This window comes from Salmo trutta, chromosome 9 (assembly GCF_901001165.1).
Source record: "Salmo trutta chromosome 9, fSalTru1.1, whole genome shotgun sequence".
NCBI classification, from domain to species: Eukaryota; Metazoa; Chordata; class Actinopteri; order Salmoniformes; family Salmonidae; genus Salmo; species Salmo trutta.
The window spans coordinates 39,190,059-39,204,410 of NC_042965.1; the positions used below are offsets into that span (position 1 = coordinate 39,190,059).

At 42.8% G+C, this 14,352-nt stretch overlaps 1 protein-coding gene across 5 annotated transcripts in view; it reads right to left on the bottom strand.

Annotated features, from left to right (window-relative positions):
* si:dkey-13n15.2 (protein transport protein Sec24C) overlaps window positions 1–11,637 on the bottom strand; it is a 25,453-nt gene extending 13,816 nt beyond the window's left edge. For 2 of the 5 annotated variants that reach the window (XM_029763649.1, XM_029763654.1), the window contains exons 1-12: window positions 11,360–11,637; window positions 9,868–10,843; window positions 8,069–8,130; window positions 7,536–7,631; window positions 4,934–5,045; window positions 4,594–4,721; window positions 2,077–2,212; window positions 1,485–1,710; window positions 1,220–1,411; window positions 674–770; window positions 474–578; window positions 229–396 (exon numbers count right to left, since the gene is read on the bottom strand). In XM_029763649.1, the coding sequence (XP_029619509.1) occupies window positions 229–396; window positions 474–578; window positions 674–770; window positions 1,220–1,411; window positions 1,485–1,710; window positions 2,077–2,212; window positions 4,594–4,721; window positions 4,934–5,045; window positions 7,536–7,631; window positions 8,069–8,130; window positions 9,868–10,792 (2,247 nt within the window). In that variant the 5' untranslated portion in view covers window positions 10,793–10,843; window positions 11,360–11,637. The remainder of the gene's footprint in view (window positions 1–228; window positions 397–473; window positions 579–673; window positions 771–1,219; window positions 1,412–1,484; window positions 1,711–2,076; window positions 2,213–4,593; window positions 4,722–4,933; window positions 5,046–7,535; window positions 7,632–8,068; window positions 8,131–9,867; window positions 10,844–11,359) is intronic. The other 3 variants (XM_029763652.1, XM_029763650.1, XM_029763653.1) reach the window with 3 other exon arrangements.
* Between the last annotated feature and the right edge of the window lie 2,715 nt (window positions 11,638–14,352).

Consider the following 14,352-nt stretch of genomic DNA (forward strand, 5'->3'; position numbering starts at 1 on the left):
GATTTTGGAATGAGATGTTTGACGAGCAGGTGTCTACATACTTTTGGTCATTTCATGACATTCCACATTAGAAATGAATGGCAGCAGTGTTTAGATAAAACATTTTTTCCATGAACAGTGTTTATACATACGTTAATGCTTATGTCTAATTAGTGGGGTTCCTTTTAATTACTCTATCTCAAGTGTTTAGCCACATGTAGCATTCGTGCATTCCTAAATCTCTGCTACCTGGAGACTGTGGTAGCAGTGCAGCTCTCCACCTGTCAGGTAAGGAACATGTCCTGGCCAAGCCCCGCCCACATCCTGCTGGGAGAACACAAACAGGTGCACGCCACAGCCCTGACTGACACACTCCTTAGCCAATGACACAGCAGTGTCCGGAGGCTGAAACAGAGACTGGGATACAAAACAGAGAGAGAGAGAAGAAAGGGTTAAATTACTGAATGTGTGTGTGTGTGTGTGTGTGTCTGTACCTTTGGTTTGTTGGAGCTGAAGAAGCCCGAGGAGTTGTGTGTGTGTGTTCCCTCGGTGAAGGGAGCGGTTTGGAAGACCAGCAGCTTGCCAGGACAACCCCCCTCCTGCAGAGTGAGAAGAGAAACCCTGTGTTATATCTCTACTACTGAGTTCTCTCAGAGTTGGTGTGTGTATGTGTGTGTTAGAGAGAGGTTCTGACCTGTAGAACGGCCAGTCCAGCCTTGACAGGCAGCTCCAGGAGAACTCCACTGGCCTCCTCAAACTCTGCACTGAACACAGGGATACGCTGCAGGACACTACACAACACAGAGAGGAAAGGTTGACTCAATTAAACAAATCATTGTGTGCATTAAGGGGAGCCTTTCTAGTATTACAGCCAAGTTCATACTTTTCTGCAGGGTTAGAATTCTATATTGGCACTTTGTCTGGACTTATTGGCAATCGCTGATTTGTTCTGAGTGTGCTTAGCTAGTATATGCAGTTGGCAGGCCCACATACTTGACTGTCCAAGCTATGTCTCCATGCTATACTGTACACTCTTAGAACAAATGGTTCCAAAAGGGTTCTTCAGCTGTCCCCATCGGAGAACCATTTGTGGTTCCAGGTTGAACCCTTTTTGGTTCCAGGTAAAAGCCTTTTGGGTTCCATGTAGAGCCGAAAAGGGTTCTTCAAAGGGTTCTCATATGGGGACAGCCGAAGGTTCTAGATAACACTTTTTTTTCTTTTTAAAGAGTGTTGAACCTACCTGTTGATACTGTCTATACAGTCTTTGAGTGGCACCAAAAGCCCCTCCCGCACAGGAAGCTGCAGGTCCTCTGTCTCCGTGATGACCAGCATGTGTGGGCGGGACAGGGCAGGGCTGAGGTCATAGAGGTGGATTCGGCTGTCATAGGTCATCAACCCCACACGGACATCTGATTGTAACGCACCTTCCTCCCTTAAACACACCAAGAGGGATCTCACTAAGTATGATGTTGTGTGTGTGTGTGTGTGTGTGTGTGTGGTTTTACCTATTTAGTGATGTGAGTAGAGAACGTAGCTGCTGACTGATGAGCTCCAGGTTTCCTCCTCTCAGTGCTGCAGCAGACACATCCACAGCCAGGAGCAAGACAGCAGCAGGCACATCCTGTTGACTGTCCAGTATCTCATAGGAGCCCAGACTGAGCTCAGGTCTCTGCTCTCTGTCCACTCTGTTCCCCTCTACTCCCTGTGTTGGCTGGTAATGCTGCCATCCAACTGAGAGACAGGGGGAGAAACAGAGCGAGAGAGACAGGGGAGAGAGAGAGAGCGTGAGAGAGACAGGGGAGAGAGAGAGAGACAGGGGAGAGAGAGAGAGAGAGAGAGAGCACGAGAGACACAGGGGAGAGAGAGAGAGAGAGACAGGGGAGAGAGAGAGAGAGAGACAGGGGAGAGAGAGAGAGAGAGACAGGGGAGGGCAAGAGAGCGAGTAAAAGGATAACGATTAGGAGGGAGAGACAGAGAGTAAAGACGGACAGAAACAAAGGGAACATGAGTAATGTAAAGGAGAATACGAGACAACAAGTGCTGTGTTCCAGGCTGAGAAGAGAACAGAAAACATTGAGCAGGATAAATATATCTTACCTTCACGGAGTTTCCCACAGAATGGGCAGTAGAATCTCTGTCCACAGTCCTGCCATCCCATAGCTGAACACATGTAAGCCCCACACTCCCCACAGCCCTTTACAGTGTCTGCCTCCATACACACAGACAGGGGGCGCTGGAGAGCACAACACAACAAGGAACAGGATTCACAAGCCAGACAGACTCTAGTGGTTCTCTATTCTAAATATAGTGATGGCTTAACTCTTATTTTGTTATCAATAGTTCCCACCAGCCCTTTCTTGTATTTAATGTATTTGTCTTTGTCATGAGACTAGCCTGGTGCCACTCTCTGATTCAGAGGGGTTGGGTTAACACTATGTAAGTAAATATATATATATATATATATTTCCCACTACGCATTTGTCAGAATGTTGAAATCACAAACAGAAAAGTATTTTGAGCCTTTTTACACACCTATTAATTATAATCCACCAAGACAATGTGCTGTAGGACGTTGGTACCCAGCCTAACTGATGATGAGGAGGGTGAAGAGGTTGATGTCATTTAAATGAAGCCTAACTGATGATGAGGAGGGTGAAGAGGTTGATGTCATTTAGAAAGACAATAGTATAATATTGTGTTATGCCTATTTATCAGCAGCAAATCATCTGACCACACGCCTTGGGGGTTGATACCTTTCTCTTTACGCTTTGCTTTGTAAAAATCAGCTGTTATGGGACCGTTTTATTTACTAGAACTATATTACTGATCACATGTATTGTAAGGGAAATGAAAACACGATATGTGTTAGAGTACGCTTTTAGAATAATGATAAACATCCTTGACTCTATCAAACTTGATGAGTAGGAAACAAACGATGCCAGTCCGCCTGCACAGCCGGCCCATCCAAACTACACCTAAAAAAACAGATTATAAGAGGTAGACAAGATTAAATTGACAATAATCTGATGAGTGACAATATTAGGCCTAACAGTTGTCAAATTGTACATGAAGAGATGGGCGCATCTTGTAATTTACAGATGCAGGGAAAAGATAATCACTTCATCAAATCCTCCTTCAGAGTCAGATGCATGGAAAACATTGGGATTTCTATATAGTATCTGAAAGAGCAGATTACGCAGTTCCTACATCACTTCCCTTTGTCAAATAACTCCCATAATTCAAGAGGTGCAGCTCTATTTCCAAATGTCACTTTTTCAAGAATATCCATGCTGTCTATGCATTCATCACATGACCACTCCACTGTCCCTGTATTCATCACATGACCACTCCACTGTCCCTGTATTCATCACATGACCACTCCACTGTCCCTGCATTCATCACATGACCACTCCACTGTCCCTGTATTCATCACATGACCACTCCACTGTCCCTGCATTCATCACATGACCACTCCACTGTACATACATTCATCACATGACCACTCCACTGTCCCTGCATTCAGTACATGACGACCCCACTGTCCATACATTCATCACATGACCACTCCACTGTCCATACATTCATCACATGACCACTTGCGCAGCAGCATTGCTCTGGCAACAAAGCAAAAACTAGTAACATAATAAACTTAAAATATGCTGTTTATTTATGCAATTCATCCTTTACAATTGTTCATGCACTGGTGCAGGAATACAGTCAATCATTTGACCTATGACCTGGCTGGTTATATTATTATATTTTTCTGTTTCTACTTTGTCAAAAGAAGCTGTAACTGGACGGTATGAATTACTAATTTCCTTTATTTTACTAGGCAAGTCAGTTAACAACAAATTCTTATTTACAATGACGACCTACCGGGGAACAGTGGGTTAACTGCCTTGTTCAGGGGCAGAACGACAGATCTTTACCTTGTCAGCTCGGGGATTTGAACTTGCAAACTTTCAGTTTACTAGCCCAACGCTCTAACCACTAGGCCACCCTGCCGCCCCACTATAACTCTTTTACTAATCAAATCTACAAATCAAGTTGATCGAATGGATTACACCGTCATGTTTTTATCAGAAGGGAAACTAAAATAGGACATAGGCCTAGATTTTTGTTGTAGGACTTTGCAGAATTATACAAAACATATCCTTGACTCTATCTGAACAAATAACTATTGTTGTTGTCTATTTTTATTGGTGTATTTCCACTAATATTTCTTCATGCAATGAATTATTTACAATAGTTTATGCACTATTTATCAAGCGTTGGTGCTTCTGTTTGCTGCATGTTGCAGGTTGATATGCATCTGATGTGTATGCTGAAGGAGACGCCCGACAACGAGCTCTAGAGGGTACTGATAGGCTGAAACGCCAGGCGGTTCTAGTGTTAAATTCAAAAGACACATTTCAGTTGTACAACTGGTGAGGTATCCCCTCTTTCCCTTTCCCTTCCAGATCTGTTTGTGCTGTACAGCCAACTCCAATGGTCGCTATTATGGCATAACAACAACCATATGGTCGTTATAGCCTATAGTAGTTGGCTATACAGCACAATTAGATCTGGGACCAGGCTGTAAGAGGCTATAACTGTGATAGTACAGGTTAGTACCTCTCCTGTGTGTAGCCTCGCCAGAGGGGTGACTAGGGCCCCCAGGGGTAGGTGGCTCTGGAGGGCTGTCTGGCCCTCACACGGAACGCAGTAGGAGGTAGAAAGGATGAACCGAGGACTGCAGTTACCTAGGGACACAGAGAGAGACCACAGACCGGGTCTGCTGCCAAAGCGTACACGCTCACACACAGCAAGCCTGCAAGCCAGGGGCTGGGTGATAGGCTACATTGATATAATTATAACTATAGCTACAATAAAATGTTATATTTTTTGTATTATTTATAAAATATGTTTATTTATGTCAATATTATACAGAATTGCTGTATTGCCTGAGGCCTACCTCTGTCCTCCACAACACAGTCTGTGGTAGCCAGCGGAGGTAGAGAGGAGATGGGTTCAGACACAAACACCTTCCCCTCCCACGCTGTCCTGTCCTCCTCCATCACACGCACCTGTGAGAGAAAGAGAGGAGAGAAAGAGAGGAGAGAGAAGAGAGAGAGGAGAGAAAGAGAGACAGAAAGAGAGAGAGAAAGAGAGGAGAGAGAAGAGAGAGAGGAGAGAAAGAGAGACAGAGAGAGAGAGAGAAAGAGAGAGAAAGAGAGAAAGAGAGATGGGTCATTAGCAACTAGTCCATTTCCTCAGTGAAAACAACACACTGAGCAAATGTCAAATTGGCTTTTTACCAAATTACCGTAAGACAGACCACGTATTCACCCTAAACACCCTAATTCACAAACAAACCAGAACAAAGGCAAAGTCTTCTCATGCTTCGTTGATTTCAAAAAAGCTTTTGACTCAATTTGTCAAATTGATGGAAAGTGGTGTTGGAGGAAAAACATACGACATTATAAAATCCATGTACACAAAAAAAGTGTGTGGTTAAAATTAGCAAAAACACACACATTTCTTTCCACACGGCCGTGGGATGAGACAGGGATGCAGCTTAAGCCCCACCCTCTTCAACATATATTTTATTGAACCTTTATTTAACTAGGCAAGTCAGTTGAGAACAAATTCTTATTTTACAATGACGGCCTAGGAACAGTGGGTTAACTGCCTAGTTCAGGGCCAGAGCGACAGATTTCTTTTACCTTGTCAGCTCGGGGATTCGATCTTAGAACCTTTCGGTTACTAGTCCAACGCGCTAACCACTAGGCTACCTGCCGCACCGTTGATATATATCAATGAATTGATGAGGGCACTAGAACAGTCTGCAGCACCCGGCCTCACCCTACTAGAATCTGAAGTCAAATGTCTACTGTTTGCTGATGATCTGAGGCGTCACCAACCAAGGAGGGCCTACTGCAGCACCTAGATCTTCTGCACGGATTCTGTCAGACCTGGGCCCTGACAGTAAATCTCAGTAAGACAAAAATAATAGTGTTCAGTCGCCAGGACCACAAATACAAATCCCATCTAGACACCGTTGCCCTCGAGCACACAAAAAACGATACATACCTCGGCCTAAACATCAGCGCCACAGGTAACTTCCACAAAGCTCTGAACGATCTGAGAGACAAGACAAGAAGGGCCTTCTATGCCATCAAAAGGAACATAAAATTCAACATAGCAATTAGGATCTGTCAAAAAAATACTTGAATCAGTTATAGAACCCATTGCCCTTTATGGTTGTGAGGTCTACGGTCCACTCACCAACCAAAAATTCACAAAATGGGACAAATTAAGACTCCACATGCAGAATTCTGCTAAAATATCCTCCGTGTACAACGTAAAACACCAAATAATGCATGCAGAGCAGAATTAGGCCGATACCAACTTATTATCAAAATCCAGAAAAGAGCCGTTAAATTCTACAACCACCTAAAAGGAAGCATTTCCCAAACCTTCCATAACAAAGCCATCACCTACAGAGAGATGAACCTGGAGAAGAGTCCCCTAAACAAGCTGGTCCTAGGGCTCTGTTCACAAAACACAAACACACCCCACAGAGCCCCAGGACAGCAACACAATTGGACCCAACCAAATCATGAGACAACAAAAAGATAATTACTTGACACATTGGAAAACATTTACAAAAAAACAGAGCAAACTAGAATGCTATTTGGGCCTAAACAGAGAGTACACAGTGGCAGAATACCTGACCACTGTGACTGACCCAAAATGAAGGAAAGCTTTGACTATGTACAGACTTGCTATTGAGACAGGCCGCCATAGGCAGACCTGGCTCTCAAGAGAAGACAGGCTATGTGCACACTCCCCACAAAATGAGGTGGAAACTGAGCTGCACTTCCTAACCTCCTGCCAAATGTATGACCATATTAGAGACACATATTTCCCTCAGATTACACAGATCCACAAAGAATTTGAAAACAAACCTAATTTTGATAAACTCCCATATCTACTGGGTGAAATTCCACAGTGTGCCATCACAGCAGCAACCAGTGAAGAACAACCTATATTTATGTTTATTTATTTTCCCTTTTCTACTTTAACCATTTGCACATTGTTACAACACTGTATATAGACATAATATGAAATGTCCTTATTCTTTTGGAACTTGTAATGTTTACTGTTCATTTCTATTGTTTATTTCACTTTTGTATATTGTCTACCTCACTTGCGTTGGCAACGTTAACATATGTTTCCCATTCCAATAAAGCCCTTAAAATGAAATGAAATTGAATTGAGAGAGGAGAGAGAGGAGAGAAAGTGAGAGAAAGTGAGAGGAGAGAAAGAGAAAGCAGAGAAAGAGAAAGGACAGAGAGATAAGACAAATAGAGAGAGAAAGAGAGAGAGAGGAGAGAGGGATGAGAGAGAGGAGAGAAAGAGAAGAGAAAGAGAGAAGAGAAAGAAAGAGAAGAGAGAGAGGAGAGAAAGAGAGAGAAGAGAGAGAGATAGAAAAGCAGTTGTGCAGTGACTTCAGTGGGAGAAACATAGTGAGAGAGGAGGATGATGTCTAGAGGAAGAGGAGGGAGACTTACAGCGCTGGGTAGAAGCTGAGGGTGTAGGCCATAGCGTGACTCTGAGATAAGTGAGCTGGGGCCGGACACCCCACTGTCCCCCGGAGAAGGACAGGACTGGACACGGACACACAGAAAGAGAGAGACACCAGGACAGATTAGTCACTTCTAGTATGCAGAGACACACTAGTATAACAACATTATAATTAAGCAATAAGGCCCGAGGTGGGGGTGGGGGGGTATATGGCCAGTATACGACAGCTAAGGACCGTTCTTATGCACGATGCAACGCGGAGTGCCTGGATACAGCCCTTAGCCGTGGTATATTGGCCATAGGTGCCTTATTGCTATTATAAACTGGTTACCAATGTAATTAGAACAGTAAAAAAATAAATGTTTTGCCATACCCGTGGTATACGGTCTGATATATCACGACTGTCAGCCAATCAGAATTCAGGGTTTGAACCACCCAGTTTATAATCAGTAATAATGACGCACTAATGATGTGAGCGTCTGTTACTACATGTTGTTGTTAATATGGTCTGTTTTCTTACCGGTTGCATGATGGTACCCTCCTGTACAGGATGCGAGATGGTACCAGGCTTGTACATTACACCTGAGAGACAGAGAGGAGTCAAGAACAACATACTACAAGACAATTATTCACATATATTATAGGAAAAATGTGTCCGATTTTTACTGCCTGCACCTGACTCTTGTTTGTGTGTTAGTGTGTTACTGTGTAGCTTACCACTGTGACTCTGTTTGTGTGTTAGTGTATAGCTTACCACTGTGACTCTGTTTGTGTGTTAGTGTATAGCTTACCACTGTGACTCTGTTTGTGTGTTAGTGTGTTAGTGTATAGCTTACCACTGTGACTCTGTTTGTGTGTTAATGTGTTAGTGTATAGCTTACCACTGTGACTCTGTTTGTGTGTTAGTGTATAGCTTACCACTGTGACTCTGTTTGTGTTAGTGTGTTAGTGTATAGCTTACCACTGTGACTCTGTTTGTGTGTTAGTGTGTTAGTGTATAGCTTACCACTGTGACTCTGTTTGTGTGTTAGTGTATAGCTTACCACTGTGACTCTGTTTGTGTGTTAGTGTATAGCTTACCACTGTGACTCTGTTTGTGTTAGTGTGTTAGTGTATAGCTTACCACTGTGACTCTGTTTGTGTGTTAGTGTGTTAGTGTATAGCTTACCACTGTGACTCTGTTTGTGTGTTAGTGTGTAGCTTACCACTGTGACTCTGTTAGTGTGTTAGTGTATAGCTTACCACTGTGACTCTGTTAGTGTGTTAGTGTATAGCTTACCACTGTGACTCTGTTTGTGTGTTAGTGTATAGCTTACCACTGTGACTCTGTTAGTGTGTTAGTGTATAGCTTACCACTGTGACTCTGTTTGTGTGTTAGTGTATAGCTTACCACTGTGACTCTGTTTGTGTGTTAGTGTGTTAGTGTATAGCTTACCACTGTGACTCTGTTTGTGTGTTAGTGTTTTAGTGTATAGCTTACCACTGTGACTCTGTTTGTGTGTTTGTGTGTTAGTGTATAGCTTACCACTGTGACTCTGTTTGTGTTAGTGTGTTAGTGTATAGCTTAGCACTGTGACTCTGTTTGTGTGTTAGTGTGTTAGTGTATAGCTTACCACTGTGACTCTGTTTGTGTGTTAGTGTGTAGCTTACCACTGTGAGTCTGTTTGTGTGTTAGTGTATAGCTTACCACTGTGACTCTGTTTGTGTGTTAGTGTGTTAGTGTATAGCTTACCACTGTGACTCTGTTTGTGTGTTAGTGTGTTAGTGTATAGCTTACCACTGTGACTCTGTTAGTGTGTTAGTGTATAGCTTACCACTGTGACTCTGTTTGTGTGTTAGTGTATAGCTTACCACTGTGACTCTGTTTGTGTGTTAGTGTGTTAGTGTATAGCTTACCACTGTGACTCTGTTTGTGTGTTAGTGTTTTAGTGTATAGCTTACCACTGTGACTCTGTTTGTGTGTTAGTGTATAGCTTACGACTGTGAGTCTGTTTGTGTGTTAGTGTGTAGCTTACCACTGTGACTCTGTTTGTGTGTTAGTGTGTAGCTTACCACTGTGACTCTGTTTGTGTGTTAGTGTATAGCTTACCACTGTGACTCTGTTTGTGTGTTAGTGTATAGCTTACCACTGTGACTCTGTTTGTGTGTTAGTGTGTAGCTTACCACTGTGACTCTGTTTGTGTGTTAGTGTGTAGCTTACCACTGTGACTCTGTTTGTGTGTTAGTGTATAGCTTACCACTGTGACTCTGTTTGTGTGTTTGTGTGTTAGTGTATAGCTTACCACTGTGAGTCTGTTTGTGTGTTAGTGTATAGCTTACCACTGTGACTATAGTGTTGCTGAGGCAGGGCCCATTGAGGTTGCTGCTGGACTGGTGAGGTGAGTTGTGGAGGATACGGGTGTGAACACTGTTGGCCCTGGCTCCCACATGGTGACATGGATGAAAAACTGCTGTTGGGAGGTCCTTGGTTTGGACTTGTCAACATCACCGGGGGGCCATTCACAGAGCCTTGGTTTGGACTTGTCAACATCACCGGGGGGCCATTCACAGAGCCTTGGTTTGGACTTGTCAACGTCACCGGAGGGCCATTCACAAAGCCTTGGTTTGGACATGTCAACGTCACCGGGGGGCCATTCACAAAGCCTTGGTTTGGACTTGTCAACGTCACCGGGGGGCCATTCACAAAGCCTTGGTTTGGACTTGTCAACGTCACCGGGGGGCCATTCACAAAGCCTTGGTTTGCATACGGATATGGAGGATATGGAGGAGAGGAAGAGACTGGAGGAGAGACAGTATTCTGGGGACCCTGGTTTGAAGACGGTATCGTGGATGGAGGCCCGCTAGCTGGCGGTCCTTGTTTCAGAGGGAGGAGTATTGATGGTGGAGGGATGTTGTAGGAAATATAAGGACCCATGTGTACATGTGGTATGTGAGGCTCTTGATTCAGGCATGGTATCAGAGCTGAAGGTGATTGGTTCCTAAATGGGGGCATAGGAAGACTGCTGAGACAGCCCTGGTGTGAGTACTGTAACTGAACCATGGATTGAGGGATGTTATTAGAGGGATTCTGGTGTGAGGCTGGGCCCAGGTTCAGACCCTGTAAGCTGGGTAGAGGGTCACTGGAGAGTCCCTGGGCAGTGGTACATCCAAGACCGGTTGGGGGTGTGGTTGCTGACCAGCCATTATGACACACCCCGGGCTGCCCGCCATGTCCGTAGCTCTGATTGGCAGCTGGAATGTCCATCTTCTCCCATGCTAGTCTGTGATTGGATGAACGTCACCTTGGAGGAGGGTCCTGGTAGAATGCAATGAATAATGGATGAGAAACAGGTACATTACTGATTGAGTAGTCATCTCATGATCATCTTCCCAATACAGAACACTAATCATTATCACCATCAACTCTAAAGTCACAGAGACACAGAGATAATGATAGCAGAAAATATGTTTTTGTGATTCAAGGTATTGAACAAGCATGATGACAATGCCTTAACACTGATCGACTGGGACCAAAAACCTGACATATAGCTATCATAACATACATAGATAGGACAGAATTTACTTTATTGTACCAAATTGTCTTAGACACACAGCACTGCTGTATGCAAAATAGACACTGTACATTACATACTAGACATAATACATATATTGCACGTTACCCTTATCATCATACACTTATCATATAGCCACATACATAATACTTTACATATTCCCGTAGTCTGTCAGTGACGTACTAACACAACTCAGAAACATATTCATTGGTATGCATGGTATTCATAATAAAATATATAATTTAAATATGTCACCGCACCTTAGACATCGGTTGAAAAGGCTTTAGCTCTTACGTCAACACCGCAATGGCTCGTGCAAACCTCCCTCAAGTCTTCCGGATATCCTACCGCTGTCAATGTGACAGCGCCTGATATTCAGACCGCAAACCATGTATTCGTTGATTAATTGCCACCCGGTATTCCAGGTGATGGATATGACATGAATGATATGTTCTGCGTTTGAAAATATTGTTCCGATTAGGATTTACATTGTAATTTCATGATTAGTTACAATGTAGCGGTACAGGAAACGCAGAGCGCCCTCCCACATTTGACCTACGCTTTTATCACGTATTTTACGCAGGAATTGCGTAGCCAATGTCAAAATATTCAACACTAGATGGCGGAAACGGGAAACAAATGGGAATTTTCTACGGTCAATTTCACTATGTTTAATAGTACCAGATATATTATGGGGGGAAATTAATGCTATGTAATACAAAATCTTTTGAGGATTATTATTATTATTTTTTTCATTTCTGGTAGTGCCATAACCCTTCAGGTGCTTTAGAAGTAGTTCCACACGTGGCTGCCCATGTGCTACAATGCAATGGATATCCTGCTTTGCAAATTAATTAGTTAATAAAAGTAATTTCCATACCATGTCATTTTTTGCTTGTCATTTTTTTGTCTGACCTACCATGTTTCCCAGTTGAGATCACCCTTGACAGGAGCCATTTCTTAGTGGTTGTGTCCTTGTTTACTACTTAACCCAACAGGCCCCATAGGAACGCTGAATAAGTACCCTCCACTCCACAACCACAGCTCTTCCCTCCTTCAGTTGAGGAATAAGTAATGAAAGATTTCTCCTAAATGGCACCCTATTCCCTAAAATGCACTACTTTTAACCAGGGCCTATTTCCTACTACAGCGCATTTGGAAAGTTTTCAGACCCCTTCATTTTTTCCATGTTTTCTTACGTAACAACCTTATTCTAAAATGTATTCAATTGTTTTTTTCCCCCCTCATCAATCTACACACAATACCACATAATGACATCACAATACCCCATAATGACATCACAATACCCCATAATGACATCACAATACCCCATAATGACACAGCAAAAACAGGTTTCTATATATTTTTCAAATTTAGAAGAAAAAAAATACAGAAATAGATCACATTTACAGAAGCATTCAGACCATTTACTCAGTACTTTGTTGATGCACCGTTTGCAGCGATTACAGCCTCGAGTCTTCTTGGGTATGTCTCTACAAGTTTGGCACACCTGTATTTGGGGAGTTTCTCCCATTATACTCTGCAGATCCTCTCAAGCTCTGTCAGGTTGGAGGGGAGTGTCGCTGCGCAGCTATTTTAACCTCTTCGCTATAGGGGGCAGTATTTTCACGGCCGGATGAAAAACGTACCCAATTTAAACAGGTTACTACTCTGGCTCAGAAACTAGAATATGCATATTATTAGTAGATTTGGATAGAAAACACTCTGAAGTTTCTAAAACTGTTTGAATGGTGTGAGTATAACAGAACTCATATGGCAGGCAGGCAAAAACCTGAGAAAATTCCAAGCAGGAAGTGTCCTGTCTGAGAATGTGTAGTTCTTCTTTTGGTTCTCTATCGAAACTACAGTATCTGTGCTGTTACGTAGCACTTTCTAAGGCTTCCATTGGCTCTCTAAAGCCTTCAGAAAGCGGATTGAGGCGTCTCCTGTCTCTGGGCAGAGTTTTGTAGCTCAGTTTGTCAGTGGTCTGCCTGGTGACTAAGAGATTGGATATGCGCGTTCACGAGACCACGCTGTTTTTTCTTTTCCTCTTTGAATGAATACACTATTGTCTGGTTGGAATATTATCGCTATTTTATGAGAAAAATACCATAAAAATTGATTTTAAACAGCGTTTGACATGCTTCTATGTACGGTAAAGGAACATTTAGAATTTTTTTGTCTCGAAATGCGCTCGCGCGTTACCCTTTGGATAGTGACCTGAACGCACAAACAAAATGGAGGTATTTGGACATAACTATGGATTATTTGGAAAAAAAAACATTTATTGTGGAAGTAGCAGTCCTGGGAGTGCATTCTGACAAAGATCAGCAAAGGTAATACAATTTTTCTAATAGTAATTCTTAGTTTAGTGAGCCCCGAATTTGGTGGGTGTCAAAATAGCTAGCCGTGATGGCTGAGCTATGCACTCAGAATATTGCAAAATGTGCTTTCGCCGAAAAGCTATTTTAAAATCTGACATAGCGATTGCATAAAGGAGTTCTGTATCTATAATTCTTAATGTAATTGTTATGTATTTTGTCAACGTTTATGATGAGTAATTTAGTAAATTCACCGGAAGTTTTGGGTGGGAATGCATGTTCTGAACATCACATGCTAATGTAAAAATCTGTTTTTGGATATAAATATGAACTTGATTAAACAAAACATGCATGTATTGTATAACATAATGTCCTAGGAGTGTCATCTGATGAAGATCATCAAAGGTTAGTGCTTCATTTAGCTGTGTTTTGGGTTTTTGTGACATATATGCTTGCTTGGAAAATGGCTGTGTGATTGTTTTTGGCTATGTACTCTCCTAACATAATCTAATGTTTTGCTTTCGCTGTAAAGCCTTTTTGAAAATCGGACAATGTGGTTAGATTAACGAGAGTCTTGTCTTTAAAATGGTGTAAAATAGTCGTATGTTTGAAAAATTGAAATTATTGCATTTTTGAGGTATTTGTATTTCGAGCCACACTCTTTCATTGGATATTGGCGAGGCGTTCCGCTAGCGGAACCCCTAGATGTAAGAATTAAGATCTTTCCAGAGATGTTCGATCGGTTTCAAGTCCGGACTCTGGTTGGGCCACTCAAGGACATTCAGAGACGTGCCCTGGAGCCACTCCTGCATTCTCTTGCCTGTCTGCTTAGGGTCGTTGTCCTGCTGGAAGGTGAACCTTCACCCCAGTCTGAGGTCCTGAGCACTCTGGAGCAGGTTTTCGTCAAGGATCTCTCTGTACTTTGCTCCGTT